The following is a 23194-nucleotide window of genomic DNA, read 5'->3' on the forward strand; positions in this document are numbered from 1 at the left end:
ATGAATTGAGGCATCCAAACATAGAATTCTAGAATTGTAGAGTTGGAAGGGACCACAAGGGTCATCTAGTCCAAGTACCAGCAATGCAGGAATATTTTGCCTAACATGGAAAGAAAGAAGCAAGGGACTTTGCAGATCACAGAGGTCTGCTCCCTTCTCCCCTGAATAACCCTGTTGGATCTGTCACTAGATCTTTATCTTCACAGCCATTAAAGGCTAGAAACAATCTTTCAGGATGCTGAATTCTATGCACCATAAATTTAGTGCACAGCTGAGGAACTGGACCTGGCTACTGTACTGTAACCTTCCTTGCTCCAACCCATTGCCCAAGTGGGTGGGGCTGTCCACCTGTAAATCACCTGGTATCATTATGATGTCGGGTGACAACCTGAAAGGAGCTCACAAAGCCCCTTTGAAAGCCAGTTTTCGGCACCAATCAGTTTACAAGCTACCCCCTTGACAGTCCATTTGCTAGTGCTCTGAATATAAGCCGCTTACAAACATATTCCAAAGCGTGGCTGTCAGCACCCAACAGCTGATGAGAGCTGAGAGCTGCACTAGGGAGTTCCTGATGAAGTGCAGCCAGTCAATCTCAGTGAAGCTCCATTTTTGAGCACTGAAGGACAATCCTGTGTGTTTCTGAATGGGGTTGTCAACTCACCACTCTGCTGCTTCCAGCTGGGGCCTAGGACTGCTCTGCCCATTTCTAACTCCAGTTAAAGCTTTTTAACCTCTTTCACATATCTGACTAAAATCTAGTCAGGCATGAATGTCAAATGTGAAAACTTTAATCTGATTAACACAAACAAGTTTTTAAAACTGATTTTCAGGTCCAGAAGAAGATGGGTACATTTAACGCTGTGGTCTAAACCACTGAGCCTAGGGCTTGCTGATCGGAAGGTCAGCGGTTTGAATCCCTGCGACGGGGTGAGCTCCCGTTGCTCGGTCCCAGCTCCTGCCAGCCTAGCAGTTCAAAAGCACGTCAAAGTGCAAATAGATAAATAGGTACCACTCCAGCGGGAAGGTAAACAGTGTTTCTGTGCGCTGCTCTGGTTTCGCCATTGGCAGCTTAGTCATGCTGGCCACATGACCCGGAAAAACTGTCTGTGGACAAACATCAGCTCCCTTGGCCAGTAAAGCAAGATGAGCGCTGCAGCCACAGAGTTGTTTGCGACTGGACTTAACTGTCAGGGGTCCTTTACCTTTTTTTCATTACATGCATTGCTACAAGTAGTGAAATAGACATAGGTGGCCAATCAGATTATATACATTCTTTTACTCCTCCATTGAAATGTTATCTCCAGGGGGGGGGGGGGATATTGCCTGCTTTGTTGTCCAATTAAACTAACCAATACCACTTTACAATTTGTTTAATTAGTGTATACTAAAATACGGTCATATTTTAGAATGTCATTATTAATGCAACCTTATCCCTGAGGCTAGGATCATTGAACCACTCCAATAACTTCTTCCCCACTTCCATTGGGCTGGAAAGAAATGTCCTGTAGGTCAACAGGAAATCCTCGATAAATGTTGGATCAACCACTGAATGTTCTTCCACCAAATGCATTGTCAACCTTTCCGGCGTTCCCTATAAAATGTAAATGTTCAAATATCAATACACATGAATGCATCTCAGCTTGAGCCCTTTTTTTTTTTTTTGGTCTCACTGAAGTTAACATACATGTACTGGACCAGATTTACACAAAGTACCATACACAGCAATTAAGAATAGATCTTTGGTAGTTTTTCTCATTAAAAAGTCTGAAAAAAGATAGCATCTGTATAACATTAGGATATAAATAAAAAAGACTGTGGTTTGAAAGAAAAAGATAAACTGCTATTAGGTATATTATAGTATAAAAAATATACCTTGATAACAATGTGACCCTTTCTTGTTCCAGTGCGATCCAATTCCCTATGTTCTTTAACCATAACAATCTCTCCTTCCTCTTCTACCTTCTGCATGTTTTTCTCCACTTGGTTGAGGATGCGGCAATAATCTTGCTGGGCTATGCACACAAACTAGGGAAAATAGATTGCAAGAGACAAGTTCAAAGGTAATGGTTTCTAAAATGTTAAGAGTACTTTGTCCAACCTGCCCTGCTGTCTAGAATACCTTAGTCCCAAGTGTAAGGGATGCTATAGATTTGCCATCCTCAAATGTAGCAGAAACTATGAAGTCAGACCTTTAACTTCATGAGATCGATTAATAACCCCCATTAAAGCTCATTATTATTAACTTCTTTTTACTTTTATGGCACATACGTATTTTTCTAAATTAGTTTTCCAGCTAAGTGCAGAATAAATGCAGAAGTTTAACTTCTACAGGTTCCACTATTTCTCTGATTTTGGAACTGTTCACTATCACAAGGGGTACCATAAGCAATTTTTCTGTTATCACTGCAAATAAAGTGCTTTATGCAATGAATATCCAAATGTGCCTTATGATCATTTCTGCTACACTAAGTGGTTGAATAAGCCAGGATGATATATTCTGTTATAATTCTTGCCTTAGGAAAGTGCATGATTAATTGATAAAATATGAATTAATGCCTATCAAAGAAATATCATATCTCTATCCTTCTCCTATTGCCCTAAATAAAAGCTAAATCTGACTTGACATTTATTTTAAGGAAATTCCTAATTTCCATCTTGAGGGCATATAAAAAGTAAATGATGAAAGGAAAATGCCTTTTTAACAGTTGCTTCTACAATTAAAATAAGCAGCTATTTCCCCCTTTTAATCATAATATTATTGCCAAGCATAATAAAGTAAAATATGTGATTCCTTCCACCTGACAGTCATGTCCTCACCCTTTCACAACAGCAAGTTTTTAACTGAACACACCACACTTGTACAATGTCCAGTTTTTATCACCCAGGGTTGTTGATGAACTATTTTGGTTCTAGAAACAAATGTATTCCCTTTTATACTGGAATGTTTAAAATCACAGCTTTTTATATTCTTGGATACAACTGCAGCTGAGATTCTCTCTCTGTCTAACTACCAACTGCAACTGCAGAGGCTGTCATAGGGAGAAGCAGCAGCAGTAAGGCACTCCCCTCTCTCTCTGTTATGAATATGAATCTAAATTATCCTGTATTTAATACAAACTAATTACATTTTGTAAGCCACATTGGGCGGGCTCTACCTTGAAATACAGCATTTAAGAACAAAGAAAGAAATGAATAAATATTCATATATTTCAAATTAATATTCTTTCATTTAAAATTCATAAGAATGTGATCTTTACTAATAAGTGTTGCAAATAGGTTCATTAACCACAAACACTGGATATTCATTTTGGTTTTTTGACAGATCAATGAGGCTGCGCTTGAGACACTGAAGTTATATTACAGCCACAAGTTTACATCACTTAATGTTCTCATATTTATGGCACATAATGGCTTTGTTCAGCTGCAATACAGTTTAGTGCTATGTGAGTGAGCCTCAGGCTGGCCAGCTCACCTCTCCATATTCCTCCTTTGGCACAGCGATGGGTAGGAGTGCAGAAGCAGTCACTTCCATTTTTAACTAACTTAAGGTTTTAGCTAACTGATCAACCCCAGTTGGTAGTTGTCCAAACCTGGATAAACCTTGGCTGTTCTTTTTATGGTTTAGTAAACAACTTCATACTGTGGTTTATTATTGTTGTTGCTACCCTTGTTATATTAATTGCCTTCTAAATTTACAGTTTCAAGGTGATTTAAATGTAAAATAATTCTTTAAAAAATTAAAACACAAACATATTTAAAACAGGATGAAAACCCTAACAAGTAGTCAGTTGTTAAGACCTATTTAGCCAGATGGGATAAATAGCCTGTTGATCTTTCCCAAACCCATAGATCAGGCAAGGACTCCTTTCTCAGGCTCCCTCTGCCTTTGCTGGCGTGGGTGAGCTACCTCTTTCTGGGGGGAGAAAGACATAGCCCGCTCACCCCCCCCCCAAGATGGAGGGAGCCCTGGGACAGAGCCTGACAGGCTCCTTTCCGAGGCTCCCTCCACCTTAGCTGGTGTGGGGAAGGTGGGCAAGCTACGTCTTTCTTCTGGGAGAAAGAGATAGCCCATTCGCCCTCCACTTCCAGAAGATGGACTAGGTGGTAGTAGCCAAGAGCACCGAACCTGTCAGGCTCCATGCATCTGACTGCCTTCACCCGAGCGGGCAGGTTGCCTCTTTCCTCATGGGGTGGTTGTATTCCCTCAGAAGAAAGATGCAGCCCACCCTCCCAGGTGAAGGCAGCCAGGCAGTAGCCAAGTGTATGCTTTGCCTCAGCACCACCATCAGGCTGCCTCTGCACCACTTCACAAGGTGTACGGTGCAAGCCACCCTATCCAGCCTTGCAGAACAGGGCTGCTTGATGTTGCTGGTAAGCGTTGGGCCTGGTATCAGCATCAGGGAGCCTCTGTACCACAAGGCTGCCTTCACCTGGGTGGCTGGGCTCCATCTTTCCTCCTGGGGTCTATCACTCACAAAGCTGTTTTCCTCAGCCACACCCAACTGTCCCACAGCTGACACTATATGACAGCAGGTGTGAAGAATGTCAAGCTGCGGCTGCAAAGACAAACCAGAGTAGTGTACTCCTGGTGCGGGACTTACATTTGTTGTAGGAGCTATTCATGTAAATTTAGTGCTATTCATGTAAATTTAGTGCTATTCATGTAAATTTAGTGCTGATTGTGCCTTGTTGGCGATTGGCTCCACTTAGAACTCCCAACTGGAACTTCTGAATGAAGTCATCTCTTCCAAGAGTGGCACTTGCATTTGCACTGAATTTAAATCCACCGCTAAATGCAAGAATCACTCTTGGCAGGAATCTTTGCACCTTGAATTCAAGCTGAGACTGCAAAGGAAAAAAAACACGTTCCTTTGCAAGCATAGCTTGAATTCATCCTGAAACCACAAAGGAGGAAGTGATGCTCTTAAGAGTGGCTCCTGATTCCTTTGCCATGGGTTCAAAGTTAGGTCACTTGATGTGATGTGTCGTGTCGTGTCATATCATGTGAGTGGCAGGTGGGTGATCCTGACCACCTGTCAAAAGTGGCCTGTGGAGGGTAGGGGAATTCTGGATCCAACCCAGTGGCCAGCTTTGTCATAGAGTAACCACATATTCTGATCTCTTCCACACAGCTGTGCTGGAGAAGAAAGGAAAACACACCAATAATAATTCAGCATTACATCTGAGCCTGTCATATATTTGCATATTAATCTAACAGGTAATTCATATTTTATTTTCTACCTGGCAATCATCCACTTTGGTTCTCATTACTCCTTTCATGTATTCTTTGTCCATGGTAGGGGAAACACCAAAACTGTTTCCCATGCATAATATTTCTGATCTTCCTTCAGGATGGGTTACTTCCACAGAACCATTCAAAATAACAGACCAGGAGTCCAGCTAAAAATGAAACATAGAGTTTGAGACATACAAACCTCGGAAAACCATTTCACCTTTTTAGGGAACATTGTGTGAATTTGTTTTTCAATAAAAGGGAAATGAAAAAAGCGGGAAAGTACACGTATACATAAGAAAAAACCACTTCAAGATCCTGCAATTTTACCAACATAAACTTTACACATGTACAGAGGTTAAAGGAGATGCAGACATATCTACTGGATATGCTGCCTTATTTATCAGCTACTTTTAAGGCAAAGAAGGTTAAACATTGTATTTGCTTCTGCTATAAGCAGTATGGAACAGGACAGCTAACCTTTTCAGACCCATGGGTCACATTTGAGCTTGCCAAAACATCCGAGGGCTGCATGACACATTGCTCCTGATCTCTCAAGCTCTTTCTTACACCTGCTTGCTCTGCTCTCTCTTCAGGATCTGCATACAGACAGGTACACTTCGAGCACACTTTCCCCATGCCTACAACACTCAATGATATCGCACACCCAACGCTGATATCACACACCAAACGCTGATATCGCACACCCAATGCTGATATCGCACACCCAACGCTGATATCGCACACCCAACGCTGATATCACACACCAAACGCTGCTATCACACACCCAACGCTGATATCGCACACCCAACGCTGATATCGCACACCCAACGCTGATATCGCACACCCAACGCTGATATCGCACACCCAACGCTGATATCGCACACCCAACGCTGATATCGCACACCCAATGCTGATATCGCACACCCAACGCTGATATCGCACACCCAACGCTGATATCACACACTAAATGCTGTTATCACACACCCAACGCTGATATCGCACACCCAACACTAATATCACACGACCAAACCAGACAGCACTCTATCGCTTTCACTCCTGACTCTCCTCAACTCCTCTGATCAAAAGATGCTCTAAGCCAAGCTGGCAGTTTTAGAACACGGAGGGTGGGGCAGTTGGCAGTTATAGATCACTGCAGTTGCTGCAACTAATTTGCATCTGATGTTATCTGTCAAACTGAAGCCTTGTGGTTGTAAGGAAGGGCTTGCAAATACAGGAACATAGGAAACTGCATACATTTAATACCATTTTTCACTGGCATAACATTCAGGCTACATTACACCCATCTGTGATCTACTACAAATGTGAAAGTGAACTGAAGTCTAAGTCCAAGCTACATTAAGAATATTCTGTTCAGCAAATGGTTATCTGTAAGCACCGGTGCAAAAATATTTTATCGGGGGGGGGGGGGTTAAGAACATAAAAAAGAAGTTTTAGATGTCTCAGGAAGGACCACTGAATTATGCAACTACTTACCTCTTCTCCATCATTTAGAACTATGGTCCCCGCCCTTTCTACGACTGCAAACACCATCACAGCACAGAGTTCTCTCCTCACTGACATTGTCATATTAGCAAAAGCGGGTAACTGATGCATGAATTCCAGGAGTTGTTCTACAGAATAATGAGCTCACTGAGTTAAACATGTATAAGCAATGACAACTACTTGATAATGAGATTTTAGGAATATGCCATGGGATTCTAAGCTTGTATTATTCCACAATATGTTGTGTACTGTATTTTCATTATATTCTACAGGTTTAGCAAGTCATAAATCATACTACGTTTCAAGCATTTTACAACTTCCTTTTGTTTATTATATTAAAAATCTTTTTTTGTTAAAGTGTCATTTAGTAATATTTTGGAAAAGAAAACACATGTTAAAGAAACTGCAAATGCCGCTAACATCTTCCTCTGCTGGGTTTCCATGGCAGCTTACCAATATCATCATCTGTCCTGTCTATTGGGTCTTTCTCCAGGCAATCTCTAACAATATCCCTGCTCATTAGAGGATCAGAAGCCCTCTCAATATCCTCTTCATCATCATCATCCTCAGAATCCACTGCTGTCTCTGGTAACCCACTCAGATCCATATCGCCAGCTTCACTCTCTGTGGCCTGAAATGATCATTGAGAAAAAAACATTCAGAGCCCTCTTATAATACTAAACACAACTTAAAACATGTACATGAAGCGAATTTAATATTTACTCCACAGACAAGTCAAGGTTCATCTTTTCTCAGCACTTTTCCATTACCTGTGGGAATTCACTGTATTTTGGGTAAAGGAGACACACCTGGAACATACTTTAATCGAAAGCAAGATTAATATATTTGTGGGTGCTGCTTAGTCCCATTTTCAAACCCATCTAAAGTATTACGTGTCCGCGATGAAACCTAGAACACTGACATCAATTAATTACTCACTTCAGTCATGAACTCAGCAGGTGAACACCACCAAAGGCAAAGTAGAGCTACCAAGAAGCAAATGGGATGCTTCAGCATGCTTTGGGGAGCTCTATGTTTTGTAGAAGTACAGATAATTTTCAAGAACAGAAACCTAAGAGCCTCTACCCCTACTCCATGGAAAGGAACAGGTCCATGAGGACTTGGCATCCTCACTGTCCACAGAATAATATCTGATTGGGGCAGAAAAATTGGGGTGCTGTTGGAATGCAATAGGGTATCCTACAAGAGGACATGGATGGAACCGTGAATAGAAAAACTCCACACTGCAGCATCTGGATGCAGGTCTCATTTGTATCGTAAAATTGCAAACAGCCAGTCTATCAGATATGGGAGTTAACTTCCAGACACTGTACATGTACCAGAGAGGAAGAACACTATCTCCCAATTCTAATCTGCTCTGTCGATCATATGGAAATCAGAAAATCCAGCCAACACATGGCTTAAGGTCATTAATAGGTACCCAGAGGTGAATATATTTTATTGTTTTAGTTCTAACATGAAACACTTAATAAATCCCAAACATATTTGCCTGCCGTCTGAAATAAAGCTGCTTTTTCTGCAGAAGTAGATTTAATGCCACAACATCTGCTAAGCTTCAACTGTTATGATTTGAAGGAGATGAAGTCTATTGAGAATGCTCTGTAAACCATTGCTTTCCAAACTGATGTTTACTAGACTTGGGGCTAAAATATTAAAGGTCAGATAGCAGTAGAAAAGGTCAAGTATGTTTTTTTAAAAAAATGTTAATTTGAGATATGAGATTATATGAGATGCACATGCTAGACTTTCCACAGATATTCTATCCTAATAGAATTTTAAAAAGTTGTTTTCAATGGACAGCTGGATAAATGCTCTAGCATAAAAATTGTGGATTTGACACTCTAGCCAAGCTATTCCAAGTACTGTACTGAAAAGACTTTTCATACTGGAACAAATTTATCTGCCCCCCCCCCCATAAACTTTTTGTTTCAGTCTTAACTGATAGTCACTTTTCACTTATAGACTCCATTTAGAGGTATTAATCCATTAACCACACTGCTTTATTTCAGCCCAATGATGTGTCCATGCCAGATTTGTTCAGCTAATCTAGTATCATCTACTCTAACAGGCAACCGGTTTCCAGGGCCTCAAGTTTTATCTCTGGTTAAAAGCCATTTTAGCAGAAAATCTAAGGTCTATAAACCTGACCTAGTATACGGTCACTTTCTATGTTTTTTGAGCAAACAACATATGAGCCATGTTGAACACAAACTACTGTATACTATTTGCATAGACTTTATCTTTAAGGATCAGAGAGAGCATGCTTCTGCAAACCAGAAGACTGCAGAAGAGGGCTTTTGCACACACAAAAAGTTCAGCCTGTGAACTTTGTATGGGCATTGGGACTGGCCAGTGTGGGAAACAGGATGCTGTGCTACAAGGGTGAGAAAACTTTCTGACCAGAGAGTCAAATTCTTATCTTCCCACCCCTGCTGGGCCAAATATGACAGGTGTGGGGGGCTTCACAGTGCAGAATCCTGATCGTAGGGTATTTGCAGTGCTCTTTGAAAGCTTTTTTGGCAAATAGCCTTGCACTGCTGTTTAAACCTCTGAAGACTGGAGTTCAAAAACACCTGTCTAGGATGCAACAGGAACACTTGTCTAGATGCACCCTAACTGAAAGCAAATATTCAAAAATTGAAATGAAGCAACAAGACCATGTCAATTGTATAATATTCCCAGTGACAGATTATTATACATGCCTTTGCTTCCTAAGCCTAGGCTTTAATTATCAGCCACTGCTCTGTTTCAAGGAGTTCGTCAGGATTAGCTTTTGCTGTATTTGTGGACTAGTGCAAATGATACACACAACTTCAAACTGAATAAACTGTACTGGGGTGGAAGAATTCAAGTTCAAGTAATTTGTTGAGCATCTAGGTATGCAGTAAAATTATGTCAAATTGGAATATCACTTGTGTTAAGTTTGGCTGAATATGATGAAGTTTCTCTTTTCTTTCTTTTTTGGGGTGTATGAGTATACTTAATCAATTGATTAAAAGCTACCTCCACAGGGTGGCCAGGTTATATGGACAACTGATGATAATGCCATTAGGTCAGACCATGCATCAAAGTCCAATAAAAAGTTATGACCACCATATGGATGCCTAATTATTCAAAAGTGGTTCATGGCAGCCTCTACATAAAGACCAAATTTTTAAAACTTGCACCTTAACATCCATTTATTATTTTTTCAATAGGGAAGAAACAAAGAAGATAAGTGCCCCTTAAATTAGTGTGGCCAGGCACCGTGGTGTACTGGTGTACTGACGGCTCTTAACATCCAAATTGAAGTCTAAATCATGAGGTATGATGACTGCAGCCTTTGGGCAATGTGGGGAAGGTATTGGATGTTTGGTTACTTAGTATTATCCATCCGATCGCCACTGTCAGTATTTTTTAAGATACAATCTAGCCTTAAAGGCCAGGAATTTGTTACAGACATGAAATTTGGGATAGCGCAACATTCCAAGAAAAGCTTGAATGCTGCACAATACTACTGTTTTGCAGGGCAGAGAGCAAACTGCTTACCCTTACCCTGCAAAAGTATTAGAATTTTTCAGTTACAGATAGGTAGCCGTGTTGGTCTACCATAGTCAAAACAAAAAAAATCCTTCCAATAGCACCTTAAAGACCAACTAAGTTAGTTCTTGGTATGAGCTTTCGTGTGCTCATACCAAGCTCTAACCATACCAAGCTCACACCAAGAACTAACTTAGTTGGTCTTTAAGGTGCTACTGGAAATAATTTTTCAGTATATTCAAAGGGACCTCAATGACCTCTTACAAATAATGATTGTAGGATATTTCATATTGGCAAGTAATTCTTGTTTTAAATGGATTTGTCTTTTATGTATAACACATGACATACAATTTTAGAAACAAACATAAATATTTAAACAGGAATATTCTCAGATTATTGCCGAAAGCATCTCAAGATTCAGCTTCATGATTTATTCAGCTCAAAGGGACGTCTATGAATATATTTTCATTGCATAGTTGCTCTTAAACCGGCAGTATTAAATACTCCATATGAAGCAAATACTGGAAAGAGTTAACTGAGCACACAACACCATAAGTAATATTTGCAGCTACTATTTTTTTTACTCCATAATTAAACATAAGGTGAACCATTACTTCTGGGTGTCATTTGTGAATGTCTCCATAAGAAGGTGCCCAAGCAACTAAAGAAAGAAACCACACTCACCAAACCCACAGTGTAGTCAGTAACATTAATATTTACATAATTTACCATTTTAAAAAGAGTAAGTATAATATATATGGATATCAACCTTCTGAGAACTACAAAAGTCTCTTATATTCCACAATTCATTTTCTAGTTCATTTATTTGTGTCTACTAGACTATGTTAAATAACAAATGATGGATACTAGTTTTTATTAAGCGCTTGTTCAATTCAATAAAGTAACATACTCATCTATTTCCCAACCTATAAACAAAGTCACATGCAACAATGTGAAAACAGAAAGTAGTCTCTAGTACAGCACCACAGAACAAAACATTACAAAGCAAAATATGCATTTTAATTTCTATTGATCACGTCATAAACAATGACTAATTCTACATAAGCATAATACCAGCTCTCACAAATACTTTACTGCCCCCTCCTGACACTGTTGTTGCCCTTTCCTTTCAAATTACTTTCTTCCACACACTTCTCACTGGAGGTTACTGTGGTGGTGGCCTTTGCACTTCCAATTCTGCCAGTCCCTGCTTCTGCTGACCTCTCATTCCACTGCCTCCCAAATTCATTCCGCAAAAATCTGTTCCCCTTTGCATCTCATCTCTATATTTCTATACTGTATCACCACCTGCCCACTCTCAACTTTCCATTCAGACTCCGACAACTCCTGTACCTTCCTCCTGTGATTTCAAACTTAACATTCATTGTGTCTGTGACACAGCTGCTTCCCATCTCCTGTCCCTCATTCCTTCTATGTTTGCTTTGGGATGCATTCCCCAACATTTTCTTGGGCATTTTCTTGTTCTCATCTTCACTTGGAAATGCTCAGCTTGTGCCACAGAGTTCATCCAATCTGAGCAACACATTCTCTTCTTCGACATGCACATTCTCTGCCTTCTGTATATTCTACTTCTTACTCCATTTTTCACCTGCAGTCAAGTGGTGCAAGGCTTTCTTGGGAATTCTCTGCCATGTCTCCCTTATGCTCTTCAGGGGTTAAGTACAGTTCATCAACCAACTCTAGATTTGTTTGCCCCAGCTCTCTCAACTAACTACTGACCCCTCTAAATACCCCAGCCTTTAGCCAACATCCTCAAGTCAATCTCTTTGAGTCAAACAACACATAATGATGAATACATAGCCTAATGATATGTGGTCATTTTTAAAACAGCTGTTGCCAGGAGGAAAGCACAATACAGGTAGGATCTTACTGTGTAGGAGGAAGGTTAACCCTTCCCCTTTGCATTATGTTTCTGACATACATTGCATACCAGTTTACTGTTTCTCACCAAACTAAGGGAAAAGTTTTGCTTGGACCAAAATGCAGGTGTAAAGGGTAGATCAACCTCACACACATGGTCCTGATTTACTCATGTAAATTAGAATTTCTGTTCATCACACAATCATGAACACAGTATCCAAAATGCACATCTTTCCTCTCATTTCCAGCTATTTTGCCTCTTAAACCTACTTCAACCAATTTTTGCTTTCTCTTTGGTTGACTATTATGTTGTCCTTTATTACCTGCCCCATGATCCTGACTCCTGGGTGTCATATCTTTTTATCAGAAATATCCTTCCACATATTAAATTTCTCCCCATCCTCTGGCTCTTTCCTTCTTGCATTTAAACATGCCTCTCTTTTTCACATTCATAAAAAAATAATCTGAGCTTTACCCTTTGCTTTCGAATCTCTGGACTGTGCCACATACTTCCCTGTCTTAAATTTCTCTCAATTCCTCTCTTAGCTCCCTGTCATCTGGCTTCTACCTCTTGAACTCCACTGAAGCTACCCTCATCAAATCAATCCTCAATGCCAAATCCAAAAGGTCTCTATCTATCTTCTTCCTCTTCTCATTGGTGCCTTTGTTGCCTCTAATACAGTTCATTAATTTTTCGGCTTCGCTCCTTTTACGTACTCTGTTTCTATGGCTCTGTTCTTAGCTGGTTTATTTCCTATCAGTCTAATTACTTGATCACTGTTTCCATAGGGAAAGTTCTTCTCTGCTGAACCTCCACAGGGAGTTATTCTCAGCCTTCTGCTATTTTCTCTAACTATACTGTCCCTTAGTGACTTCATTAAACTTTGTGGCTTTCAGTACACACTGATGACACCCAACTCTACCTCTCTGTCCAATAACTTCCCTTCTACATCCAATCCTTCATTTCCAACTGCTTTTTGGTTTCCCTGTTTTATGTTTCATTGTTGTCTCAATACATACAGGGCTGATCTTTCCTATTGAACCTTACTGTCTTTGCACATTCTCCTTATCCATTGATAAGATTACTACCCACTTGTTGATCAGACACTTGCTGATCAGCTTTGAGTTTATCTTTAATTCCTCCATTCCATTGCTTCTCCTGGTACAACATTATGAAAATAGCCCCTCTGACTTTTGTGCAGCAGTTCATGCTCTAATCATCCCCTAACTTTAATTGCTACACTATTCTCTTCTCTAGCTTGCTGTTGTCACATTTAGCCCTCTCTCATCTCCATCCTCTATTTTGCTGCCAAAATCATTCATTGCTCAGGCTATAAAACCACCCTCCCTAAACACCTGCACTGGCTGGCTCTTACCTTAATCATCCTTATCCTCTCTGCTACTGCTTCCATGTTGAACATTAGATTTGTTAGTTCCTCCTGGTAGAGACCTGTACTTTGTTATCTTGTAAAGCACCATACACATTATGGCACAATAACATAAAGGAAATTGACCAGATACTTGCAGAATAAGGGGCACATGAACCAATGTACTAAGTATGAAGAAAAGACTTTAAGATGACACAAGGCCAATATCCGTAAGTACAACTCTAATGGGATGAAGATACTGTATTCAGGATCACTTATTCTGCAAGAAGCCTCCAGATGTAAAAGTATTGAACAATGTAGCTTTCTTTATATCTCAAGACTGTGTATTCCCTTCTTGGTTCAGCTTTTTGATTTGGTTTGTAATTTTGGATGGTTCACTGCATCAGAAGAGCAAGACTAAACAAATGCCTGGCTGCTCAATTCTGTTGTAATTCAATGCTTAATAAGGTCATCCAGATGGAGGGAGTCCCTAAAGGAAACAGGTTAAGCCACAGACCTGTTGGAAACAAGGAAAACACTAGGTAACCCCTTGATTTTGGGGGCAATAGGATATAAATAAGTCATGAGATTGCACTAGTTCCCTGAGTTATCATCTAGACTGAATATCTTGGATAATCAGTGCTATATTGTAATAGTCACATGATACAGCCAAAGACTGAAGCCATTATATTAATATTGTTGAATCAATATATGTTTGCTTAGTCTATCACTTACAATGATTTTATCTTCTGGATTTAGTTCGGCCAAAGGCTATCTTTTGCTTTGTTTTTGGTTATTCCACCTTCAAAACCCCAGTGAAAATTAAGCTGCTTTATTAATTACTTATTATTATTATTATTAAGAAAAACAGTATCAAAGAAGTGAGAAAGTGTGGAGAACTTCTCATGGATAGGTGCACAATTTTGTTGTTACTTTTAAGTTGGCCAAGGAACGTTTCTTAATGTTATTTCAATCATTCTACAAATCATCTCGTTGGTACTCTATCTACCATTCTTCAACCTTCCTGTGTGTTTTCCTTTTCTGGAACCTCCTTAAATTCTCAGCTGGACTCAGCTGTGTACTTGACAACTGCTCATTGTTATGGTTTTAAGTGAAGGCCTTTTACTTTTAAATAAATCAGTGTTGAGAGACATTAAAAGGTAAAAGGAAGAACTTCCATTAAAAAGCAAAATCAGCAAGTGCACCATGCTCAGGAATTCAGTATCTAGCCTCCCTTTCTCCCCACACTTCATTTAAAGTTCAGTAGAAAATGTTGTGAGGTAATTCCTCCTATGGATCAAAAATCCCACGCAGACAGAGAGACTGCAGAGTGCTAATAAATACCGTATTTTTCACCCTATAGGACGCACCGTCCCATAAGGCGCACCTAGTTTTTTCGGGGGGAAATAAAGGGGGGGAATTATTGTTCCCCCAGGCACTGGGCTGGGGTGGGGGAAGCCCGAGCTTCCCCCAACCCCAGCCCCCAGAACAGGCAACACTCCGCACTCCAGCGCTGGGCTCCCACGCCTTGCAGAGAGCTGTGCGAAGTCTGGGCGTGCTGAGCTCAGTGCGCCCAGGCTTCAGCATGCAGGCAACTCTTCCCGATGCGGGCTCCCACGGCTTGTGGAGAGCTGCACGAAGCCTGGAGAGCGAGAGGGGTCAGGGCACACCGGCCCCTCTCGCTCTCCAGGCTTCAGCGAAAGCCTGCATTCGCCCCATAGGACGCACACACATTTCCCCTTCATTTTTGGAGGGGGAAAAGTGTGTCCTATAGGGTGAAAAATACGGTATTTAAAGTATAGAGAAATGTACACCCAACCCATCGACACCTTAGAGCAATAAAGTAAATTCTAAACCCTGTGCTCCCCAAAAATTTCAAAAGAAATGCGAAAGTTTCCTGAGAATGGGGGAGGGGTGCCTCTTTTCACAGGTTTTTGTGTGTGTGTGTGTGTGTGTGTGTGTGTGTGAAACTGGAAGGCAGCATTTGGCTAATGTGCCTTTGTCTGCTTTTTCCAGTAAGCAACTAGGACAGGTGATCCCAAAGGATGTGATGCGCACTAATTATTTGATTCATTTTAAGGTTCACCAGTAAAAAACACATTGGCCCTAAAAATACAGTGTTTTGCTTCCAGGAATCCCATTTGCTTCACACTCTATTTGGGCTAGTTTCCTGTCGCTGGGAGTTAGCTAGTATAGGGAAGGTTTGATCTGATTTAGAACATATTGTTCACTGGACACCAAACTTGCCACTTGACAATTATCAGTTCAAGAGAGTTGACCGGCAAACTGGCCCAATGATTTCCAAAACTTTAAACTAACCTACAGACTGCTTGAAGCAGCTGCAGATCTGCAAAGGCAGAGGAGGGAAACCCTGCTTTTTCAGGTTTTGCAGGGACTTCACTTGAGCTTCAGGAAGTACCAGCATCACTCTGCCTACCATGGGGAGGGGAAAGCCGCTTTGCAAGACCCGAACACAGGTTTTCCTCATCTGGTGTGGGGAAACAGGGGGGAGGAAGAAGCCTATTTTACAAGCACCATTAAACTCAAGAGATGCCTGTTTCACAGCAGATCAGAAAACAGAAGGGAAAACCCTGTTTTTTAATTCCACTGTAAAAAGGGGTTCTCTTGAAGACACATTGCTTGTAAAATACCAGCATCTGTCTCTTCAGCCCCTGAAATGGCTTAAAGCAGCAAAGTGCTGTTAGAACCAGCCACCTGCCTCTGTCTAAAGGAAACATGAGGGCTGGCTTAAAGCGGCAAAGTGTCATTTGACCCAGTCTCTCCCATTCTTTAAAGAGCTGTTTCAAACAGCATTTTGCTCTGCTTCTTTCAGCAGGAGGAAGACCGCAGTGGTACCCTCTCCCCCTCATCCTTAAATAAGAAGGGAAGGGGTTCTAAACCCTGTCCTCTTGCCCAACAGTTGGTACCACCAGCAACATCAGCTGATGGGTGGGTGTAGCTTGGGAAATATGGAACCCCTTAAGTGGTCTAGGGGCTGGCAGTTCCATACCCCTGCTCTACATTATAGTTCTTCTGTAAGACTAGAGCAAACAATCTTAACACAATCATCATTACCATTCAAGATCACATCTTTGTATTCCAATCAATACAAAAGCAGAAGGATCAAACTGAGCTGCAGTCTACGTATCTATAATCTGACCCTACCTTCTCACAATATTTGTTTTATTGTGGGACAATCAATCCCAACCTTTAGTAATTACATCCTACATTTATTCTGAATTCAAACTTTTTTTCCCTTAGGCATTTCTTAATATACAATTTAAGACATAATCATAGAATGAACTTGCAGAAATGCCCCCCCACCATCACCAACAGCTGTTTACTTTGTTCTTTGTGACAATGTTTTGGACTCTGAAAGTATTATGAACCATATCCCTAAATCTACTAATTATTGCCCATTACCTTACATACTAGAAACATAGGAAGCTGCCTTATACCGGCTCAGACCATTAGTCCATCTAGCTCACTACTGTCTATGCTGATTGACAGTGGCTGTCCAGAGTTTCGTACAGGAGTCTTCCCCAGCCGTATAAGGAATGTCTGGGATTGAACCTAGGATCACTAGCACAACCCTTCTCAAGCTGTGTGTAATGTGCTTACATTGAAACATGTTTAGTCCCAGGCTAGGCTCTTCCTGTTCTACTTCACTTTCTAATCTGAGTTTTAATTGTTTTAACCTACTGCTTCTAATCATTCATTTGTTTATTTGATGTCCGCTCTTGCCCTGATTTTGTGTTATAAACTGCACTGGGAACTATTTGGTTGAAGGGCACTTGATATGTTAAATAAACCAGCCAACAAAAAAAAGTGGAACAAATAGTAAGATGTCACTTGTAGAAGGTTAGCTATTTCATGTGCATGCATGAGCAAACTGATTGCGCTGTTCAAAAGTAAAGACCCTTTTGTAAGAAACAAGTTTTAGTTATGAGATCTGTATAATTTGCCTTCCACTTAAGTGGATAGCAACCCATTGTGAAATTGCTATGACTGCACTGAAATAACAAAGCATGATGTTCCCATCATTATCTTCATATTATCCAGGTTTCTACCAAATTACTAATTACCCAGAGTAAACAAGGTCTTTCTCTATTAAGCATGTAGGAAAGTGTGTGTCTCAATCAGTAGGGCTATAAAGTGGCATTTGCCTCCAAAGGTTCTAACTGGCATTTGCAAATGAATCTGTTTTCTAAAAAAAAAAAAAATACATGAACACAGAATAGGGAAAGGAGATGGGTGGGTGTGGGTATAAGATTCTGTAGACTATGAAACTAACCACTACAATTTAACCAAATTCTCCCAATCTTCATGTAGTCATTTTGCCGGTTGCCATTTTTACAATACTGACTTAGCTCAATTACAACTGTTCACTATCATACCTGGTAGATATCAGACAGGCTGCTGCTTCCAGAGTCGCTAGTGATACTACATCCTGAATGACTAGATGAAACGTGGGTCACCTGTGGGTGGAGACTGTCAGTAAGGTGCAGTTTTGTGAAATCTGCAGGAAGCTGTAGACAGAAACAGAAAAGGCATAATTAAATTGTGTACCTAGACATTCACTTCATAAACATTTGAATGATTAACAGTACTCGTCAGTACTAAAACCATACAAAATTCATTAAGCAAATCCTTAAGGACAGAAGGGTTGAGAGGGTGTTTCAAATGTATGCTTTGTAAATATGTGACAAACATTGACATTACTATGGCTGTTGCTGTAAATGTAAGAATGGAATATGACATGCTAAGAACAAACCCTTTAGTGAACATTTACTCACTGGAATCATGTGAACGGTCTCAAAGGAATCAGTGGGTGTTACCATGACTATATTTAGGATGGCAGTCACTGGCTTTTGTGAGATGAACACCTGTTAATGCACAAATACTTGTGCCAAGTAGGGTTGAGGGAGCAATGCTTAAATATTGGAATATGTTTCAAACTTGTGTGATTCAGTTTTTAGAAACTAATGAGAAGTAGGAAAATATTACTTAATTTGTGAGGCAGAAATGCAAAACTATAGCTATGGATCATGCAACACGTAAGCGACTGAAATTGTGTTAAACAAAGAAAGCTCTGAAATTTCTATAGTCTGGTTTTTTTTAAAAAAAAATGATGCTCATGGCTAGCATAACCTCTCAACTGCTATGTTGTTGTTGTTTAAACACAGGTTGGTTGACAACATAAAATACTTTTTGGGGGGCGGGTTGTACTATTTTTTTCTAAGCAGTAATCTGAAGTAACAAATAAATAGTAAAATTATTTATCTCTCTAACCCTTAATTGTTCATTCAGAACCTATGTTGGTCAACTACAGTCACCATTCATTTTATGCTTCTCCCATAGTTCACAAATTTCCAGAGGAACCAAAAGATACAGACCCCTGTGATGCATGCATACTTAATAAGAATTTGGAGGTAGTTTCCCAAGCTTTAGACATGCGTACCACACTCCAGACCCTCTCATTCAATTAGAATGAAAGTGGATAGGGGAGTGCATGGGACAGGAATAATAAACCTGCCTTTGCTATCTGCTCTAGCTACTTTCTTTGTTTCCAGTTCCCCTATAGGAAATGAACCAGCAGAAGTTGGAGCTCAGCTAGATTAGTCTCTATCTGGTTGCCCTCTACCCAAACTACAGCTTTTAAAGAAGTTACAAGACACTACTGAAAAGCACGGCTCCAAAGAGCCACACAGTCCTCTTTAAATATTTCCACAGCTGTGCCTGAACCCATTCAGCTGATATTGACAGTGGGAGGTTATGGAAGAAGCTACTACTTGTCAGCTAAGCACAGTAATAAGATCATTCCAAAGCACTTCCCCACTACTAGATTCTACTTTCAAAATGCAGAGCCTACATAAGATCACCATTTCCACTGTAGAGAGCAACATGCCCCTACATCACCTAATAAGAACACTTATACAATCTTGCACAACTCTAAACCTAATCTACCCTGCCTAGTTTTTCACTTAAGAATCTTATTATATTGTTTAACTAAATCATTGCACACACAAAATAACGTCCATTAGTACAATGGAACTTCCCTTCTCCTACTCACCCTGCCCCCTCAAACATGCTCCCAGAGCAGATTTTGGGGTAGCGCTGGGTACAGGCGGTAAGTGAAAAGGAATGGAAAATTATGTTGCCTTTGCAGAAGTCATTCCACACATACACAATAATTTAGTTGCATACAACTCTAAATATCTGCATATTAAACTAAGTGCATAAAACCCCCACTCCTTGAACTGCTCATATATAGACCTAAGATAAACCATGGCTAAGTGCAAACATGTGGGTTCCTCAAGAGGAGATTATGGCCACTTTGGTCTTGCTTTGGCCCTGCAGCAAATTAATTCATGGCTTGGCTTCATGCTGCAAACAAGGTTTGTTCTTGGTTTATAACTCGTTGCTTGTCTGGAGAAAACAAACCACAAGCCATGGTTTAAATGAACACACTTGATAAATTCACAGCAGTGCAGCAGGACCAGAGGAGCAAATTAGCTACAATCTCCTCTCTGGGAGGCTGAACACACAAAGCCATGGTTTGACGTACGCACACACACACAGAGAGAGAGAGAGAGAGAGAGAGAGAATGAGAGAATAAGGCGTCACAGGTCAAAACGTTTACAGAATACCGTCACCATGTATAGAGAATACTACAATGTAGAGTTATGATTCTAGTGTGTGTGCGCGCGTGCGCAGGATGGCCACACCTCCAGTTGGTTTGTAGGCCCCAGAAAGTTGGAATTAGCCCTACCCTCAAAAAAGGCTAGCCACCCTTGCTCTACAAATGTTCTTCTTTTTCTGGTATTCAGGACTGCTCTTTTGTATCAAAGCCAGATTCCAAAAACTAAAGCAGAATTACACGGTGCTGTTAAACACTGATCTAGGAAGCACCATTTTGTACTAATTAAAACTAACATACTGATGAAGAGTATTATCCAAGAGTCATTTATGGGGTGGGGCAAATTGGGAAAATAACAGAATACAGAAGTGTTTGTTAAAAGTAGCCTAGAGAATATGGATGCAGAAATGTGAATTCATGATTGTCACTATAGTTCACAGTTAAGTACAGTAACTGTGAACTATAGTGACAATCATAGTTTTATTCCACCAAAAAGTAGAATAGTCAGTTACAATTCTAAAGTGATTGTGATTAAATATTTAGGAAAACAAATTATGACCCATTCTAAAGCAGCAATTTCTCAATGTTAAAGCTCATCAGTATTTCAATAGGAAATTGTAAGGAATAACTGGGTATCTTACTTAAGGAAAGTATGAAAGGGCCATTGAAATGCTCTGTTAGTCATCATTTCTGAGTGACCTTATAAAGAGAATCATAACTATGGCTGACCCAGATTAACAAAGTCCAAAGACAAAGGCATTTCAAGGTCCTATGGTAAATTATTAAAATAGATTTTCTATATTGTTTCAATTCTACAAAGCCAACATAAAAACATTTTAAAAGTGTACTGTTCTGGAATCTTGACTATACCACAGGGTTGTCATATACTATTCCTTCTCATGCCCTTTCTAGCAATATGATTGTAACACTGAGCTACTTTGCAGAGTGGAGGTAACTCACACATTCGCAGCCACATCACCCCCTATAATATGATACAATATTGGACTTTGTTGTGCAGGCCATTTTTTTCAATCTGCCTTTGCTGCTAACCATTTTGTTTTGGGGTGCCCAGTTACATCACTAGAATCCTTTGTATTGTGAGGATAACATGGTGAGGGAGAAAATAATGTATGCCTCATTGAGATCACTGGAGTAAAGCTGGGATATAAACTGAATAAAGAAAATTAACGAATGTACTTCACCCATCCACCCCCAGTCCATTTCCCAACAAACTCTCTTTGCCTGTTACTCTCACTCAGCAATCTATTAAACTCCCAGGCTTCTCTCAAAACAGTTTAGTAATGAGTATGTGAAGGGACACCCTTCTGAATTCCTGTTGCCTAACATTAGCCATAAAAATGCATTTTAAACAAAGATTACAAATATTTTATGCAACTCATGGGTAATAATGACACTTACTAGACATTCCTCTTGACCTAACACAACAAACTATTTCCCCAAAGTCACAGTACAGATATATTTTCCCCTAAACAACCCCAGCAAAGTCTGTAGAAGAAAAACACACATATCTTGCCAACTTTTGAGCATCAAAAGTCAAGTGGTTAACAAAATCAGAACAGTTTCTTATCCTTTCTATCCCCAAATCAGCATGAACCATCCTCAAGCTTACCTTTCCCATGATGCCAAGTTTCAAATCAATCCATTGAACTATTTTCTAACTGTACTGTCTTCTCTCCCCCCAAAAAATTATCATTATAATGGCAAGATTCAATATAGCTGGCTCACACTTAATATAGTGTCAATACCGTGGCCCTATAAATCCTGACAAGTGATGGTTAACACTTCATGCATCTGTTTTTTAAAAAATCTTCTATAATTTATTTTGAACAAATTACATCCTCTCAAGAATACAACTAGAAATGCAAAAATGAGGGAGGGGCAGCTTTTAAAACAGAGGGAAAGAAGAAATGAAATAAAATTACAGACCAAGTAATAATACAAAGGCTTTGCACAGTGTACTACAGTAAGCAACATTAGGCACAAGGTTGTCGTAACAATACTGTAATTCAAACAGTAATAATAATATAATTATATTTTCTTGTTCTTCCAGATGTGAGGGAGTGTTATCCAATACCTCTTTACTCAGGAAACAATATTACCACATTCAAAGATATACAAAGGCTGGGAGTTACCTCTTATTAGCGAAATCAACAAAGTCATGTATCAATTGAAGTGGACTGCAGCCCACAAAAGTACACTGTCATAAAAGCATCCTGGTCTTTATTGGTTTTGCAGCCTCTTTTTTCTTTCTGCTCCTATAGAGCAACACAGTGACCTGTCTCAAAGTTGTTCACACAGAAATGCCAACACGCATTCAGCACTCTTGCTACCAAAATGTTTTCCCCTCAAATAGCTACACTGGCATTCTGTCTATCCTTACCTTCAAGTTCCCTTCATAGCCTTGCCTCCCATATCTCACATTTCTAATATTCCAATACATCCCTCCCCATGATATTCTCTCAAGCTCCACCAACATCCAAAGATCTCCTGCTCCTTCAGTGGCAACCTCCTCTCCTTGCTGAACTGTATGTTTGGAATTTCCTTCAATCGTACCAGCATGATGTCAGCTCTCTGACTTCATAAAAACAACATATGAGGACACCTCATTAGTTACTCCTGTCCTAACTATAGACCAGCCTGTAAGGAAGCCTAAGCACATGTGACCAAAATAATCACATAATGCTTCCCTATTAATTTCTGGAATAATTGAACACTGCCAGTTGAACAATAAAATCTAGGTTAAAAACAAGGTTTGCAGTTATTCATCTTATACACTTCTTATTTCAAGGCAATTCATTTTCTTTCCTAACCAAGTGAAACATTGGAGGAAATATTAGTCGTATGGTTCAGTGATTTACAGGGCGGCAATCAATATACCTAATTACAGAATAATGAACTGATTTCTATTGATTTCATTTATAGACATGATGCACAAGGACATGCCCAACATAGTGTTAAATCTAACAGACAGTTTACACTGGAATGTAACTAATTAATGCTTTATGT

General features: G+C 39.9%; 1 protein-coding gene and 1 long non-coding RNA gene across 13 annotated transcripts in view; one reads left to right on the forward strand and one right to left on the reverse strand.

Moving 5' to 3' along the window:
* The window catches only part of RAPGEF2 (Rap guanine nucleotide exchange factor 2), a 148689-nt gene that overhangs the window by 26539 nt on the left and 98956 nt on the right, over positions 1-23194 (reverse strand). For all 12 annotated transcript variants that reach the window (XR_014568045.1, XR_014568046.1, XR_014568047.1 and 9 more), the window contains 6 exons: positions 17925-18056; positions 7193-7370; positions 6731-6867; positions 5242-5400; positions 1873-2025; positions 1427-1591 (listed from right to left, as the gene is read on the reverse strand). Coding sequence is in view for 8 of the 12 variants with exons in the window: in XM_083755303.1 (XP_083611429.1) it covers positions 1427-1591; positions 1873-2025; positions 5242-5400; positions 6731-6867; positions 7193-7370; positions 17925-18056 (924 nt within the window). In the remaining 4 variants the exon portion in view is untranslated. The remainder of the gene's footprint in view (positions 1-1426; positions 1592-1872; positions 2026-5241; positions 5401-6730; positions 6868-7192; positions 7371-17924; positions 18057-23194) is intronic.
* Positions 1983-22545, forward strand: LOC310852590. The gene is made up of 3 exons (XR_014568296.1): positions 1983-2060; positions 5133-5218; positions 22239-22545. It is a non-coding gene; the product is annotated as an uncharacterized lncRNA (long non-coding RNA).

The sequence above is a fragment of the Podarcis gaigeae genome (assembly GCF_964106915.1).
Source record: "Podarcis gaigeae genome assembly, chromosome: 9".
Taxonomy (NCBI): domain Eukaryota; kingdom Metazoa; phylum Chordata; class Lepidosauria; order Squamata; family Lacertidae; genus Podarcis; species Podarcis gaigeae.